Source organism: Dipteris shenzhenensis, chromosome 12, assembly GCF_047967505.1.
Source record: "Dipteris shenzhenensis isolate YYH24624 ecotype China chromosome 12, Dip_SZ_1.0, whole genome shotgun sequence".
NCBI lineage: Eukaryota > Viridiplantae > Streptophyta > Polypodiopsida > Gleicheniales > Dipteridaceae > Dipteris > Dipteris shenzhenensis.
The window spans coordinates 7663803-7678519 of record NC_141607.1 but is presented as its reverse complement, the minus strand read 5'-3'; the positions used below and the strand labels follow the sequence as shown (position 1 = coordinate 7678519).

General features: G+C 46.0%; 1 protein-coding gene across 2 annotated transcripts in view; it reads right to left on the bottom strand.

Moving 5' to 3' along the window:
• Positions 1 to 13748, bottom strand: part of LOC147895754 (histone-binding protein MSI1-like) — a 30843-nt gene extending 17095 nt beyond the window's left edge. For both annotated transcript variants that reach the window (XM_087382434.1, XM_087382435.1), the window contains exons 1-3: positions 12832 to 13748; positions 12264 to 12593; positions 11947 to 12096 (exon numbers count right to left, since the gene is read on the bottom strand). In XM_087382434.1, the coding sequence (XP_087238560.1) occupies positions 11947 to 12096; positions 12264 to 12593; positions 12832 to 13176 (825 nt within the window). In that variant the 5' untranslated portion in view covers positions 13177 to 13748. The remainder of the gene's footprint in view (positions 1 to 11946; positions 12097 to 12263; positions 12594 to 12831) is intronic.
• Positions 13749 to 14717: the final 969 nt, after the last annotated feature.

The window sequence follows — 14717 nt, the reverse complement described above, 5'->3', positions numbered from 1 at the left end:
GTACGCAGTGCAGCCAAAGACCCTCAAGTGCTTATAGGAAGGAGGTTTTCCTGTCCAAAGCTCCTCTGGCACTCTGCCATCTAGTCTTTTATTTGGTGACCTATTGATGAGGTGTACTGCTGTTTTTACAGCTTCAGCCCAAAATCCATGAGGTAAAGCAGCATGTGACATCATAGAGCGAGACTTTTCCTGTATGGTTCTATTCATACGCTCTGCAGTGCCATTTTGCGCTAGACTGTAAGGAGCAGTGAGTTCTCTTTTAATACCTCTAGCATCACAAAATGCATTGAATGCATTAGACATATACTCCCCACCTTTATCTGACCGCAAAGCCTTCAGTGTTCTGCCTGTTTGGTTCTCAACCATAGCAAGCCATTTCTGAAACACTGGAAAGACATCACTGTTCAATCGAAGAGGATACACCCACACCTTCCTTGTGGAATCATCTATAAATGTGACAAAGTACCGTGCACCTCCAAGTGAAGGACTAGGCATCTCACACACGTCTGTATGCACAAGCTCAAGTTGAGCATCTTTATGTCCTAATCTCCTTTATGAGGACACTGTAACTGTCTACCATATATGCAGTGCTCACAAAACTTTAAATCAGAAAATTTAAGAGACGGTAAGTAGCCAAGGCTAGCCAATTGCTCCATTCCACTTATGCTCATATGTCCCATCCGGCTATGCCACATAGAAATATTCGGCAGCTCGGTGGCATGAATATCAGCATGATTACATACTTTAGCATGAAGAGTATACATTGTGTCAACCTTAGAGCCTCTGGCAACAACCAGGGCACCTTTGGTGACCTTCCAGAAACCATGACCAAAGCTGGTCACAAAACCTTCGTCATCCAACATGCCAATAGAAATCAGATTTTTCTTGACTTCCGGTACATGCCTAACATTGTGAAGCATAAGCTGAGTACCATCAGCAAATACAAGCCTAACATCTCCAACACCGACAATACTGCATGCATGATTATCCCCTAGAAAAACGACTCCATTACTGCCTGCTGCATACCTTACAAACAATTCTTTGTAAGGTGTAACATGGAATGAGGCTCCTGAGTCAATGATCCAAGAGTGCATGTCTGCAAAATCTCCTGCATGGAGAGAATGAGCATCCAAAGTAGAGAGAAATAGAACCTCTCCTCACTGTCATAACCGTGTAGAATGAAGCTCTTCAATCTTCACACTGCTCTTGCCATTGCTTACTGGTACAATTGCTTTTGCATCTGACGCATCAGTGTTTTTGGCTTTGTCTCTCTTATCATTTTTCAATTTAAAGCACTACTTTTTGGTATGTCCCTTTTTGCCACAGTAGTAGCACTCAACATCTTTGTTGGAGCGGGACTTGCTCCTCCCTTTTCCCCTTTCCTGAGATTTGCCTCTTTGCTGACTTCTCCCCCTTGCATTCAAGGCATTGTTAGGTTTTACTGCATCTTGAGCTTTCAGCTTCTGCTCTTCTTGCAAAATCAGCCCTGTGATATCTGAAAAACTTATGAGAGTGTTTGCATTTGTTACAGCTGTGGTGAATGTATCCCAACTTTCAGGAAGAGAGATCAAGAGTGCCATACCCTTGGTTTCCTCATCCACCACATATTTTTGATTTGCAAGTTGAGTGACAATTGAATTAAACTCATTGAGATGTGCATCCATGGAGGTCCCTTCCTTCATCTTCAGATTGAAGAACTTGCGCAACCAATATATCTTTGTGGCTACACTTTGCTGCTCATATGTATCTTGTAGCTTTTTCCACACACCCCAGGCTGTTTTTTCACCATCCACATTCCAAACAACACTCTCATGGAGTGACAATTCAATTATGGACTTTGCTGACAGATCAGCTAGTGCCCAAGCATCATCAGTTGTGCCAGTGGGCTTCACACCTTTGTGTATAATAGGAGCATGAAACTGCCTGAGAATTAGCACATTCAGGACCATCTTTTTCCACATTGGGTAGTTAGCAGCACCCTGCAACTTTTTAATATTGAGAAGAGAAGATTCCGAGGATGAAGCCATTACAATCAGCAAGAAATATAACCCATACTTGGGTGCCTGACTCCCTGCAAACTAAGTGCACAGATGCACTTGTAGTTGTGCTCAAAAGTTAATTCCTGCAATGGAACACAGGACCTGCAACTTTCTCCCACTTGACAGTAAATACTGTCTGTTTCCTGCCTGCTGCAGATCCAGAACAGCAATACTTAATGCATTAATTGATGCTCTGTAGTACAGTACAGCAGTACCTTTATTTGACACAATGTATGTCCCTGCTGTAACAGTGAAAACAGCACTATTTTATGCACTTTAAACTTCAGTAAAGTGACTGTTTACAGTCCAAAAGTTGACTCCGGACAGTACCTGACTGTACTTTCTAGTACAGCAACAGAAATTGACTGTATAACTGTCCAAAACTGTCAGAATTAGACTTTCTCTTGCCTCTATAACTGTGTTACACAGTTTAGAACTTGAATGAGGCAAAAGCCCCTTGACTGGAAGCCAATTTTTGAAGATTTTAGTGCATACACCGCTTTCCCAAAGCTCCACTGATCACATAAAGCATCTAGGTGTTTCCCCCAACACTGATATGCATAACAATGTCAAAAGCCCCAATTTTAATTGCACATTCAATGCTCAATGTAACAATGTGGTACACACTGTATCATATGCATCTGCCACTGTCCCGTAAGTCATAAAATGCATCAAATCCTTGCACAAATCAACTCCAATCAGGAGGATAATTGCAAACAAGTGCGTGTATAAGCCAATGCTTGGCTGTGGCTACAAAAGCCCCTTGATTCCGCAATTCAAAAGTGAGAATTCCTCTCACATAGGAGGCATAGATCTGCAGATCTACCTCACTGACAATACATCTGACCCACAATGCTCAGGTATGAGCTCAGAAATTGCGCTGGGACAGAAAAGAACTGAAGGCTGAAGAAACCAAAAAAAACAGAAGCGGATGAAGCGGGCTGCTCTATGATGTGTTGCGCATCGTGATCGTCTCCGAGCTCTCCGGCGATGGCGATGGCGAGTACAAGCACTTGTGGCCACTTGTGGCGCTGGTGGCGGAGTTGCTGGCGCCGCCTGGCTGGCGACGCTGGTGGCGCCGCTTCTGGCTTGGCTGCTGGCGTCGCCGGTGGCCTTGGCTGCTGGCGTCGCTGGTGGCCTTGGCTGTTGGCGTCACCGGTGGCCTTGCCTGCTGGCGACGGACAGCCTCGACGGCTGATAGCGCTGGCAACGCTAGTAGCTGCTGGCGCTGCTGGAGCAACTTGCTGCTGCTCCTGGCGTGATGCAGTAGCGAATGCTGCTGCTGCTTCTCCTTCTCTGTGTGCTGCTGCTGGCACAGTTGTTGCTGGACGAACGGGAGAAGAAGGTAGGCAGGCTCTGATACCACTTGTGGCCAGGTAGAGATGGAGCACACCGACACACGCAGGATAAACACAAGAGTGTGGGGATAAAACATATGTGTGTACCTCCCCTAGCACACAGTCAACCTTTTATATGAAAGGATAAGGTTACAACACTAAGTACACAGTACTTAGTGTACTTAACAAATAAAAGTACTAACTGTACTTAAGTGTACTAACTGTACTTGGGTGGCCATAGTGCCTTTACCCCAACAGTGGGAGGGTAGAGCCCTGAGGGAGGTCCAGTGGGATCCAGGACAATGGTTCTGGCCCTCCAAGGGCAGCCTAGCTAAGCAGGTGGATGAGGTGTCCTTTTCCTACACCACATGGATTGGCACGAGGCTTTAGATGGACTTGTCGAGGTGGACCCCTTCGAGGGAGAGACATTGGGTGACCCAGAGAGTGCCCCGGGATGTGCGCTCCAAGTTCTGGATGCGGTTGGGTCCAGCTTGCGACCGAGGAAGATCTTTTACTTCTTCTAGCTGGCCACCCATGAAGGCTTGCCCATCGGACCGTGGTTGGAGCAGATGCGAGTGGACGGGCAGTGCCATTGTTGCTCCGATGGTGCCTTGGAGACTATCTTGCATTGCCTGTGGAGCTGTCGTAGCGAGCGAGGATCTGGATGGGAGCCCTCGGGATCATGACACGTACGCAGAGTCTTCATAGAGACTACACCTAGGGGATGGTGGCTTGGTTGACAGAGGGAGGACACGCGTTTCAGATTGATGAGATCTCCCCAACCTACCGGATACAGGGTCAGAGCATCTAGAGGATCGCACTCCACGAGGCAATCCCCCCTGACAGTCTAGCTCCTCCTCCTAAGGAGGACAGTGTCTGGGAGGTGGTAGCCAGCATCACGGCTTGGAACATTTGGGTGGCTCGTTGCACTCTTGTGATCGGTGAGCACCCAGTTCCACCCGCTACTACCCTAGTTGCCATATGGCAAGATATCATTTACACTCTACGGTCCACCTGGGAGCGCGGTACTCCAAGCTCCAAGGCGAATATCGAGAGGCGTGCTCGTTTCTGCAAGGCTTGGCCTGTAGGTGTTTTCTACATCTTCACTCCGCGAGGGATTCGCTGGCTGTATAGTCCCCCCACTTGGCTGTTAGCCCCAATTCCAGAGATCCCCTAGTGAGCTGGGTTTCTCTGGAATAGGCCGATTTTTCTTTCAACCTTTTCCGGTTTTTCCCATACTCAGCACCTTCGGGGCTGCTGTCTTGTATGAAATCTTTCAAGCATTAATAGAAGGTTCCTTTCTTTTTTTTAAAAAAAAGGAAGAACAAGATCGTGGTAGACCGTACAATGCTAGAGCACAGTGAGAATCCTTGTTTTCTTGGAGTGGAAGCTGCAGCAATGGCTGTCCATATCATCAACCGATCTCCAACGACTGCAGTTCCTTAAGTAACTCCATTTGGGGCATATTGTGGTCACAAACCTAATCTGTTTCATTTCAGGGTATTGAGCCATTGTTCTCATTCTTGAGCCAAAGCAGATACCCGAACCTGAAATAGATGCTATACCGGAATAAGATCCCAATGTTGAGGGGGAGCACCTTCAGGATGAGGAGGCTTAAAGTACTCAGAAGATACCAAGGGAGGCTTTGAGTTCTCACAAAATACCAAGGTGGTTGATAGAAACCTTGAAAGATTCCAAAGTCACAAACATCCCTATCAAATGGCTCTAGGAAGACGGCCCCCGCAAATTCCACCATAAGGAAAAGTTCTGGCAGCTTCACCCTTACAAGTAAACTTTGCCTTGATGTCTCGCATCATGTGGGATAAGGAACCAACCTCAATCAAGGAAGCCCTCTCTCAAATGACACGGAAGAGAGCCATGGAGGTTGAGCTCCATGGAGTCTATTGACAAGATGGAATTGGTTCCTCGGCCTTACGACGGGTATTATCGATGTCAAGTGGGTCTACAAGACCAAGTACACGTCAGATGGAGCTATGGACATGCATAAAGCCAAACTTGTGGCTAAAGGATGCGCATTGCACCCTAGGATTGACTATGAAGATACCTTTGCTCCCACCACACGGATGGCCACAATCACGACAATTTTGGCAGTCACTTCTCACTAGCATGGCCCATCTTTTAGATGGACATGAAATCAGCCCTCCTCAATGGAGACCTAAAAGAGGAGGCTTATGTAGGGCGACTGCCAAGATTTAAAGCTCCAAACTCAGCAAGGAAGATCTATAGGTTGCACAAGGCATTGTATGATCTCAAACTGGCACCACGAGCATGGAGCCATAAGATAGATGCATTCTTCCTACAAAAGGGATTTCGAACGTCAACACCACATCCAAATTTGTATATCTTCTATGAGAAGAATCTTGTTACCCTCATTATCCTCTGCGTCAACGATCTCAACTTGACAAGCCCTCTCATAGGACCCCCCCCCCCCTCTCTCTCTCTCTCTCTCTCTCTCTCTCTCTCATACATACCTTGAAATTCTCTTTTTTGGCCCTATTTTTCAATGAGACCGGCTATGCAGGCCCGTCTTAATAGAGGATATACCTCCTTAGCCAAGTTGGAGAGGCAGTGCTTCCACTCGCACTTTCAGGACCCCCAAACCAAGGCCCTCCTATTCGACTCCTTGGTCCAACCAGCTAGGATGTATGGCAGCTCTTGTTGGGTGCCAGATCTCTCGGATGCAGAGTGGGCTCGGGTGTCATGGATGATTTGCAATAGCCCACCAAATTATATAGGCTGAGTTTGGATCACCCCCACTATAGCTTGATGCAACATTCCAGGTCATCACGTACCTGTATCATGTCAAGGGATATGGGGAGTGTACTTCAAGACGTCACAGATTGCCATGGCTAGCATTGTCCTCTATGGCCCTGGCAGTTGAGGGTGACCAGAGATGCTGGTACACACACACAAGCAGGTGGTTTGAGACACATGACCAAAACAATTGATGCGTCGTTTCTCCCACTTAGGTATCACAAGGTTAAATAGATCATACACGAGGACCTCCTGAGCTACACACATTCCGGACCTGATTGGAACCAAGTGAACTCCTAGTGAAGCTTAGCTTCTACAGAGACCACTGCCTAAGTATCTCTCACAAGGGTTTTATTGATCCTCCTAAATATACTCAGATTCACCTCCCCCATTCACTGAGGATCTCTATTAGGCAGTTCTAGGTTTCTTCACATTGCCTTCGCATTGAGAGTGGATGAGCTGAGAAAGCACCTAGGGAGGTGCACATATTGCACTTTGTGTGATTTATAGGAGATTGAGTCAAAGAAGCATTTCATCCTCAAATGTCCAACAGAGATCAACGGCTGCTTATACTGTCTCTTCAGAGATAGCTTCAGGCTACTCCCACTGTCTCAACTTCCCAAACCAGAGATGTTGGCTGTCTTCATCCATGAGGACGTTAGACATCAAGAGCGCTTACTCAGATAATGGAGATAAGGATGAGACACACTGGCAGAGCATGATCACAAAGTCTTTCTAGCTAGACCGCTCAAGTTATCACCCTGCAAGCCTCCAATACGGATAGGATCCGAAGCCAACGACACGATATATCCGACAAGGACAGAAGTGAAGATTACACTTGAAGACATCTGTCATGTGCATGGTGTACCTAGGGTTGGATAGCAAGTTAACGTGGGTTACGCGATAGCATAGGGCTGGATGGCTATTTTTTAGCCGAGATTGCTATATATAGAGATTGATTCATATATAGTGCTCGCTTTATATGGAGGGAGCTATTCATACCATTGTGCTATCTATAGCGGGTTTCCTTCTATATAGAGGGAGGGCCAATGCTATTGTGTAGATCGGTTGAGCGCTCCTCAACTGATGGATGGGGCTTGGACCCAGGCCGAGACTCTGGCCATCTACATGGCGGATCATAGGTGGTGTATCGAAGGTCCTCTGGACGGGCTCAGGTGGTATGGGACGCCAAGGTTAGATACACGCCTATGGATGAGTCGAGCTGTAGCCCACGTGCTCGGGGGCGGTTGGGAGGATCAAAGCACCTGCGCTATGATTCTGGTTGGATTGAGGACGAGATTCTAGGTCAGTGATAGGGTCAGATCCTGCGGGGTCGTGTCATTTGGTATCCGAGCCGTCCTATCACGATTGAATTCAACGTGAGGTATGCAAAAAAGATGTCTTCCAGGTATGCTTTTTAAGATTGCTCTTGCAAATCTGAATTTCCGCTCATGTATGGGCTGAATCGTTGGCTGATGATGTGCGCTCATGATTAAGAGATTTGTAGAAGAAATAGAAGTCCATAGGCTGTGTGCTCTCTCGGTTGCTACGTGTTTGGAAATCGTGATTCCCTGAGAAGGGTAGGCGATGAGAATTTCAGAATAGATCGTTTCCGTAGTCTTTGGATCACATAGGATATTATTCCTATGATGGTTGACTATATACATGTCTAGAACAGTACCATTGACTGGATATAGCCAACTGAATTTTTACTGATTATCCTCATGTAGGGGCATTTTGAGGATAGATCAAGGGGACCATATATTTTGCCCATTGATACTTCCATGAAGATTCTTCCATCATGAGTTATGAACGGACACCTAATTGTTCTATGATGGAAAGTCTGTCATGTATTTCAACCCAAGAATTTGAATTACAAGGGTATTCCGTTGAGGGATTTTCTGAATACTAAGTAATTCAAGAATTAGGGTTGATAGAAATTGCAACCCAAAAATTGGGCTCGAGGGGTTCAATTGATGGGGTTGTTCGCACAATGATTCCTCGATCTCAACCTAAGATTTTGAGTTCAAGGATACTCAAAAGATAAGGTTGATAGAATCATTTACCTTCAGGTACAGATTTTACTATGCTTGTGTATGGATATGTCAACGGAATTAACTCTGTGGATTCACGCGGTATTGGATTTCTCGAGGAGAATACTCGACGCTACGTAACCTTGTTTAGATTGAGAGATTTACTTTCCTTAGGTTAGTTATCAAAGATTGTGGCTTTGGCCTTAGATTTTCTTTGATTTGAATCTCATGGAAAGTATAGCACACTCAAAATGATAGTCAGAGTGGACTCATCTTCACAGAGAGTTTTCGGGCTTTCTAGTGAACTCAGGAGTGAGTTCTTAGAGGAAGGGGAGCATGTCATGTGCATGGTGTACGTAGAGTTGGATAGCAGGTTAACGTGGGTTACGGGATAGCATAGGGCTGGATGGCTATTTTTAGCCGAGATTGCTATATATAGAGATTGATTCATATATAGTGCTCGCTTTATATGGAGGGAGCTATTCATAGCATTGTGCTATCTATAGTGGGTTTCCTTCTATATAGAGGGAGGGCCAAAGCTATTGTGTAGATCGGTTGAGCGCTCCTCAACTGATGGATGGGGCTTGGACCCAGGCCGAGACTCTGGCCATCTACATGGCGGATCATAGGTGGTGTATCGAAGGTCCTCTGGACGGGCTCAGGTGGTATGGGACGCCTGGGTTAGATACGGGCCTATGGATGAGTCGACCACGTGTGGTCGAGAGGATCGAGGCACCTGCGCTATGATTCTGGTTGGATTAAGGACAAGATTCTAGGTCAGTGATAGGGTCAGATCCTACGGGGTCGTGTCAACATCCCCTCCATGTTCACGGTCGGGGTGCGATCGACAAGGGTCACCAACGGCAACACCCTATGAAACCGGCCTTCAATAACTAAATGGGCAATTATCTTCTTCTACTCAATCATAAACTTCATAAATAGCCACAATGCAAGCCTCAGTCACTTCAATCACTTAGCACAACTAAGAAACAAACTTCAACAACGACAAAGGTGAGGCTAGAATGCCCCTGCGCAATGAAAATAGTACACAGTGCACCCACTGGCCCCAAATGCCTTGGCGCACCTTACAGTATTTATTTAATGCTTCTGAATGGAAATGCTTTACAACACGGGTTCAACCCTGCACCGTTCTCTCTGCAAATCCTCTACTTGTCTTCAAGGCATCTAATCCAAGTGCACCACTAGAATTCCCACTGGCAAGGCATACTCATGCATCCATACCTCTAACAAACTGAGCTCAAGGCAACCTCAAGGATATCACATGCATCCACACTGTCCTTAGGCCCTCAACAGCCTCACCCTTGCCTCTGGGTGCTTGCTAGAACCTGTAGAGTCCAGAAAGATTGCAAACAGCACGCATGCACTGCAAAAAGTTACAAAGTAAGAAAGAACTAGGAAAAGCAGAACCTCGGACCAATTCCCGCTATCTGTGGCAGAGGGGCGAGCTCCTTCCTCGCACCTATCCTTTGTCCAGGCTCCCCGCAGGCTTCAGGTGTCTTCCAGCAATCAAGATAAGAGAGAAATGAAGGTAGAGAGCGGAGGGTAAACAAGAAAGAGCTGTAGAGGAAAGATGATCCACAGATCTGCCCCAAAATGACCACCTCGGGATCTGTGCATGAGTCCTCCTAAGAGCACATGCCAAAAGCAGTAGGGAAAGTTCCTCCTGCAACCTGCAATTGTCCAGAACAGCTCCAGAAGCCACCACGCAGTCAAAAAGACGTGCAAAAAGGTCCAGCACAGCAAAAGACAATCTTGAGCACCTATTGGATACAACCGCACACGTCTGTACGACTTTTGTACAGCGGTACGGACGAAAATTTTCAGAAAGTTGAAATATGACTTCTTGCGTACTAGCCTTGAAACAAGCTTAAAACGGCTGAAAACAGGCTTGAAACAGCTCAAAAACTGCACAAGAACAACTGAAAACGTCCAGCACCTCTATGAGAGTGAGAGGAGAGAGATGGAAGGTGGGGAAAGGGCACGCATACACATGCATGACAAATAGCACCTCCTTGCCATTTGCCCCTTCATTAAAGTCCTAACCCCCATACCAAGAACAATGTTGGTAGTCCTTGGGTCCAACTTTTAGACCCCTCTTTTAAAGCCTTTGCCTTGTCCCTAGGACCTAGTGGTGCACCTAGACTTTGCCCCTAGGAACTTCTAGGAAGTGTGCACTTCTTCTAGCCAGTCCCTCACAACCAAACCATTACAACACTTAGCCATGGTTAACCCCGAGTTAAGCATAGGTTGAGTTACGAAGATACTTTACATCACTTTTCACGTCCCCGTGGTGACACCCTATCTCTGATTTTATTCTACCATTGTCCCACCAGTCGCTGGGTCCTCCATGATATTGGGCCAGATTTTGCTTTGTACTTTGATGATATATGATAACAAAGGTGATCGGGAGGGCCATATTGACATAATGTTATGACTCTGTATTGATGTTCTTATGACGTAGCATGTAGTATGTAGTTTGGGTGTTGATCCTTTCAGCTTGTTTTGTATCAAGTATCTCAACAATCTCATAGACCCATCAGTTTCTCGAAGACTATAATAAACTCTCTCTCTCTCTCTCTCTCTCTCCACTTTCATTCATAATTTCCATAATTGACTATTCATTAGTAATCTAAATTTTCTGCCAGCACTCAAGTAAACTCAAGTAAATACTCGTTTCTCAAGTGGGTGTGAACCATAGGACACACTGCCAACCACCTCATCAAAATATCAATGGTATTTCATCAGATTCACACCACATCCATTGTTTCAATCCTTTTTGTAAACCCTAAACTCCTCGATATGTATGTTTCAGCCTAGAGGCCTCCAAAACAGTCACTGATAAAGGGAGGCTGGCCCTGCACGCTTCAATATTCATCACCCAACCAAGCCAGCAGCAAGCAAAGACGAGCCAACAACAAGCAAGAGCAACAACAATGCAATGCAGCAGGAGGGTACCAAGGAGCAGCATCAGGGTGCACAGCAAGAAGAGGGATGAGCACCAGATAGGCGCACATTCAGTGGCAGCCTTCAGCAACATTTGGAGCGGGACATAGTAGCCCGTATGGGAAGGCTCTTGGGAAAGACCAACACAACCCATGGGCACCAGGAAATGATGATGTTGTAAAGTCTGCTTGAAATCATGCCCATGAAGCTATTCATGTCAGAAGCTTTAAAGGCATATTCTCTTCAGGGGGGGTACAGTTGCAACCCACCATATGTCTCCCTCTTCCAGGGTTTGAGACCTTTAAAAAAGTCTTCCACAGCAGGGGATCGATCAGTCATAAGAACGTGCAGGGAAAGCAGAGGAAGCCACTATGCACAATCCAAAACTGGATAAATGGAAGTGAATTTCAGCAAGTCAATCCTCTGATCCTGATGTAGCCTCCACAATAACGTATGCACAAGATCCACATCATCTCAATGAAACCACCCTTCAGTTCCAGATTATCAAATCAGGTACATTCAAGAATCTCGTATCAATAAAAGCCTCAACCGGACTGGTATTTAACCAACCAAGGGCTCCAGTGGCATAATTCCTGCACAACTTTGATAGTGTGCATGTGCACCCCAAGCCTTGATGGGTTTCTAAAAATTCAGGAAGTTTACGAGACATGCATGAATCAGAGGTGGGAAGATGCAGCTCAAGCTTTCCGTACATGCAGGATGAGCGGAGGGTAAGGCAGGGGGAGCGTTGTGAAGGTTGGGTGAAAGCAAAGAGACAGAAAAGCTAAAGGTGTTTACCTCTGCAAGATGAGCATCTACTGCATGTAGAGGCTTCTCGCCACTCTTACGAGTATCCCAAATCAGCAGTCGGCAGTCATCCCCTACTGAACCAAAAAGATGCTCATGCCTCGAGTGCCAGGCAACATCTTCTACTACTCCGCTGTGGAACTGTTGCAACAAAATAGAATGCAGAAAGTGAAATCACAACTTGCCAAAAATCCAGTTCCTAAGACTTCTCTCTAGAGAAGGTTATCGGAATTTCTAAGGACACGCTGTAAATCCGCAAACTGCATAAGTTGTAGAATTTACAGAGTGAAATTGGGGCTGACATGTACCTCAAAAATCTGTTTCGCTTCGACCATATTTTGACCCTTTGGATTGGCACTAAGATCCCATAGGCAAATTTGAGCGTCATCAGAACCACTCAGTAGGTAACCCTCTTTCAAAGTACTCCAAGACAAGCCATATCCTTCTGTCTTGTGACCTTGCAATCTCAGGTCTGGGTTGCAGCGACCCTCCTGAGGGGGCTTAGACGGGTGTTTGCTGTAGTCAAAAACATAAACTTCTGCACTCACTGTCTTGGTGGCGATTATGAACGGATTTTGGGGCATGTAGCGAGCTCTATTCACCTCTCCATCGTGATTTATTTGCTGAGTTATTTGCACCTGAAGAGAAAAGAGCTCCGTAAGTTAGAAATTAAAGTAGTCCTCTTAAAGGTATGTAGTCCTTCCGCAAGTTCAAACACAACAGTTGATGTGCTTGAGTGGTCTGCAATGGCAGATTATAATGTAAGTGTTAAGAGCAAACAAAAAAGCATGCGTACAGAGTCACAAATCCCATGTTCTACGCAATGGGAAAGTCGTGAATAGGAAACAAAAGATTTAGAATTAAGCAAGAGAAAACCTTTCCGTTGGCGCAACCAAATCCTCCTACTTCCCCTCTTTCTTCGTTGTACTGCCTGGCATCACTCTCCAAGTCTTCCAATGGCAGTTGGACTTCGGCCAGCATTAAATAATTCGGCTCGTTATCAGAGGTATGGGTCCCCAAAATAAGCTTCTGAACTGAATAATCTTTCCCTTGAGGCTCCTTCCTTTCCGGAAGCCACTGTACAGTTAGAGAAGGCCACTCCAGTGCATGCGTAATGACTAAATCATAAAGAAACGGTGTGTTCTTCTTCCAGATCTTGTACTCCTCGTTGATGAGGCGCTCTTCCATCTCGTCTCGAAATTCAACGTCTTCTTTTGACATTGCAAAGCAGGTAATAGGGAATAGCAGATTCCGCAGATCACCTACCCTCCGTTTCGATTCTTAAGCAAAAGCTCTCTATGTGTGCCCTTTCGTTTAATAGGTCTTTCCTTCGAGCTACGAAACTTTCTCGACAGGGAAATCAATCTCTCTCTCTCTCGCTCTCTCTCTCTGTTTTACACTTACGCACGCACGCATCGACGCCCGCCCGCAAGCCCAGGAGATGTTTCCCCGTCCTTCCACTATCGCTCTCCTTGCTCCCTACCTCTATTTCCCGCTCATTGTTCCCTCATCAACCCCAGGATTTGATTTAAAAACCATAGCTGATAGTACACTAGAGAGAACTGGAAGCCCTAATTGTCGCAGCAAGAGAGGAGGAAAGTACGAAGAGCATTTGAACTCCCGCCATTTGATTTGACTCTAAGCAACGTGCCTTCTATATTGCAGCGGCGACGAAAAACAGCATTTAGTGTAAAAATACTGTTGAAATTGAGAAATCCCGATTGGAAAAATGGTATGCCACACCACCCGCCCGGACATCCTCGAAAATCGAAAAGGAGGAGCGTTATCCGACTTGGCCCAATGTGGTTGTCGGGCTCAGACATTCACCCAAAAAAAAAAGGCAACCGGCATGCAAAGGCCGCCCAACTATGTGGGTGGCTGAAAAAAATCATGTGAAATGTGTTCATTGGTGATCGAACCTACGTGGTGTGGTTTAGCTCTTCTTTGTTCTTCCACTAAGCCAATCAACGCTTGTTGCACCTTTATAGCAACCCTTTTAATAAGACTTGTGTCCAGCTGGTGTGAACCACTATAGTCGCCCAGCCAATCCCTCCTTAATATTCGTCCTCCATGGTCGGGCGGGTCGGTGTGAGCCTTAGTAACGATGTGGGATGAAATTCATTTCATCCCTAATTATTTCACGCCTATTTTTCGTTGGATCATTGTCATTGGTTGTTCGCCACGTTTGGTTCTCGCTTGAAAGAAGTAGTAGTTCAGGGGAATGTTTGCACGTGGACTCGAAGTAACCATGTGCATGATATTGTGTCGTGCCCTTGGTTCCAAACCAAGGTGGGTTGCGCACACTATAAAGCACGTCAGTGAAGCTCGAATCTGCATAACGAATTCGCCCAGGCCTAGCATACATTGCCTCTGATTATCATAGAGATGGCCAATCGGATGCATTCGGGGAGCCCATGGATACCATAAGTTGCAGCATTGGAGGTTTTTCACCTAGCAGAACGACATACGCGACATGATCCGTTCAGACCCCATAACAGAGGCACGATACTATGTCCACAAATTTTGGGCTATGAAGTGCTTGCTAAAGAAAGACAACACACGGTTAGGAACAATAATTGACTACTTCGTCATGACTAAATTCCAAAACAGGGGGAGCCAGCATGATCATGGACTACTTTGGGCCGAAGACACCAATGCACGGGACTTCTGAGAACAGCCTGATTGAGGATTTCATCGACATGTAGATCACAACAGATGCTGCCCTCCTGCCAGTAACGATGAAGGATGTTAAAACACTACCA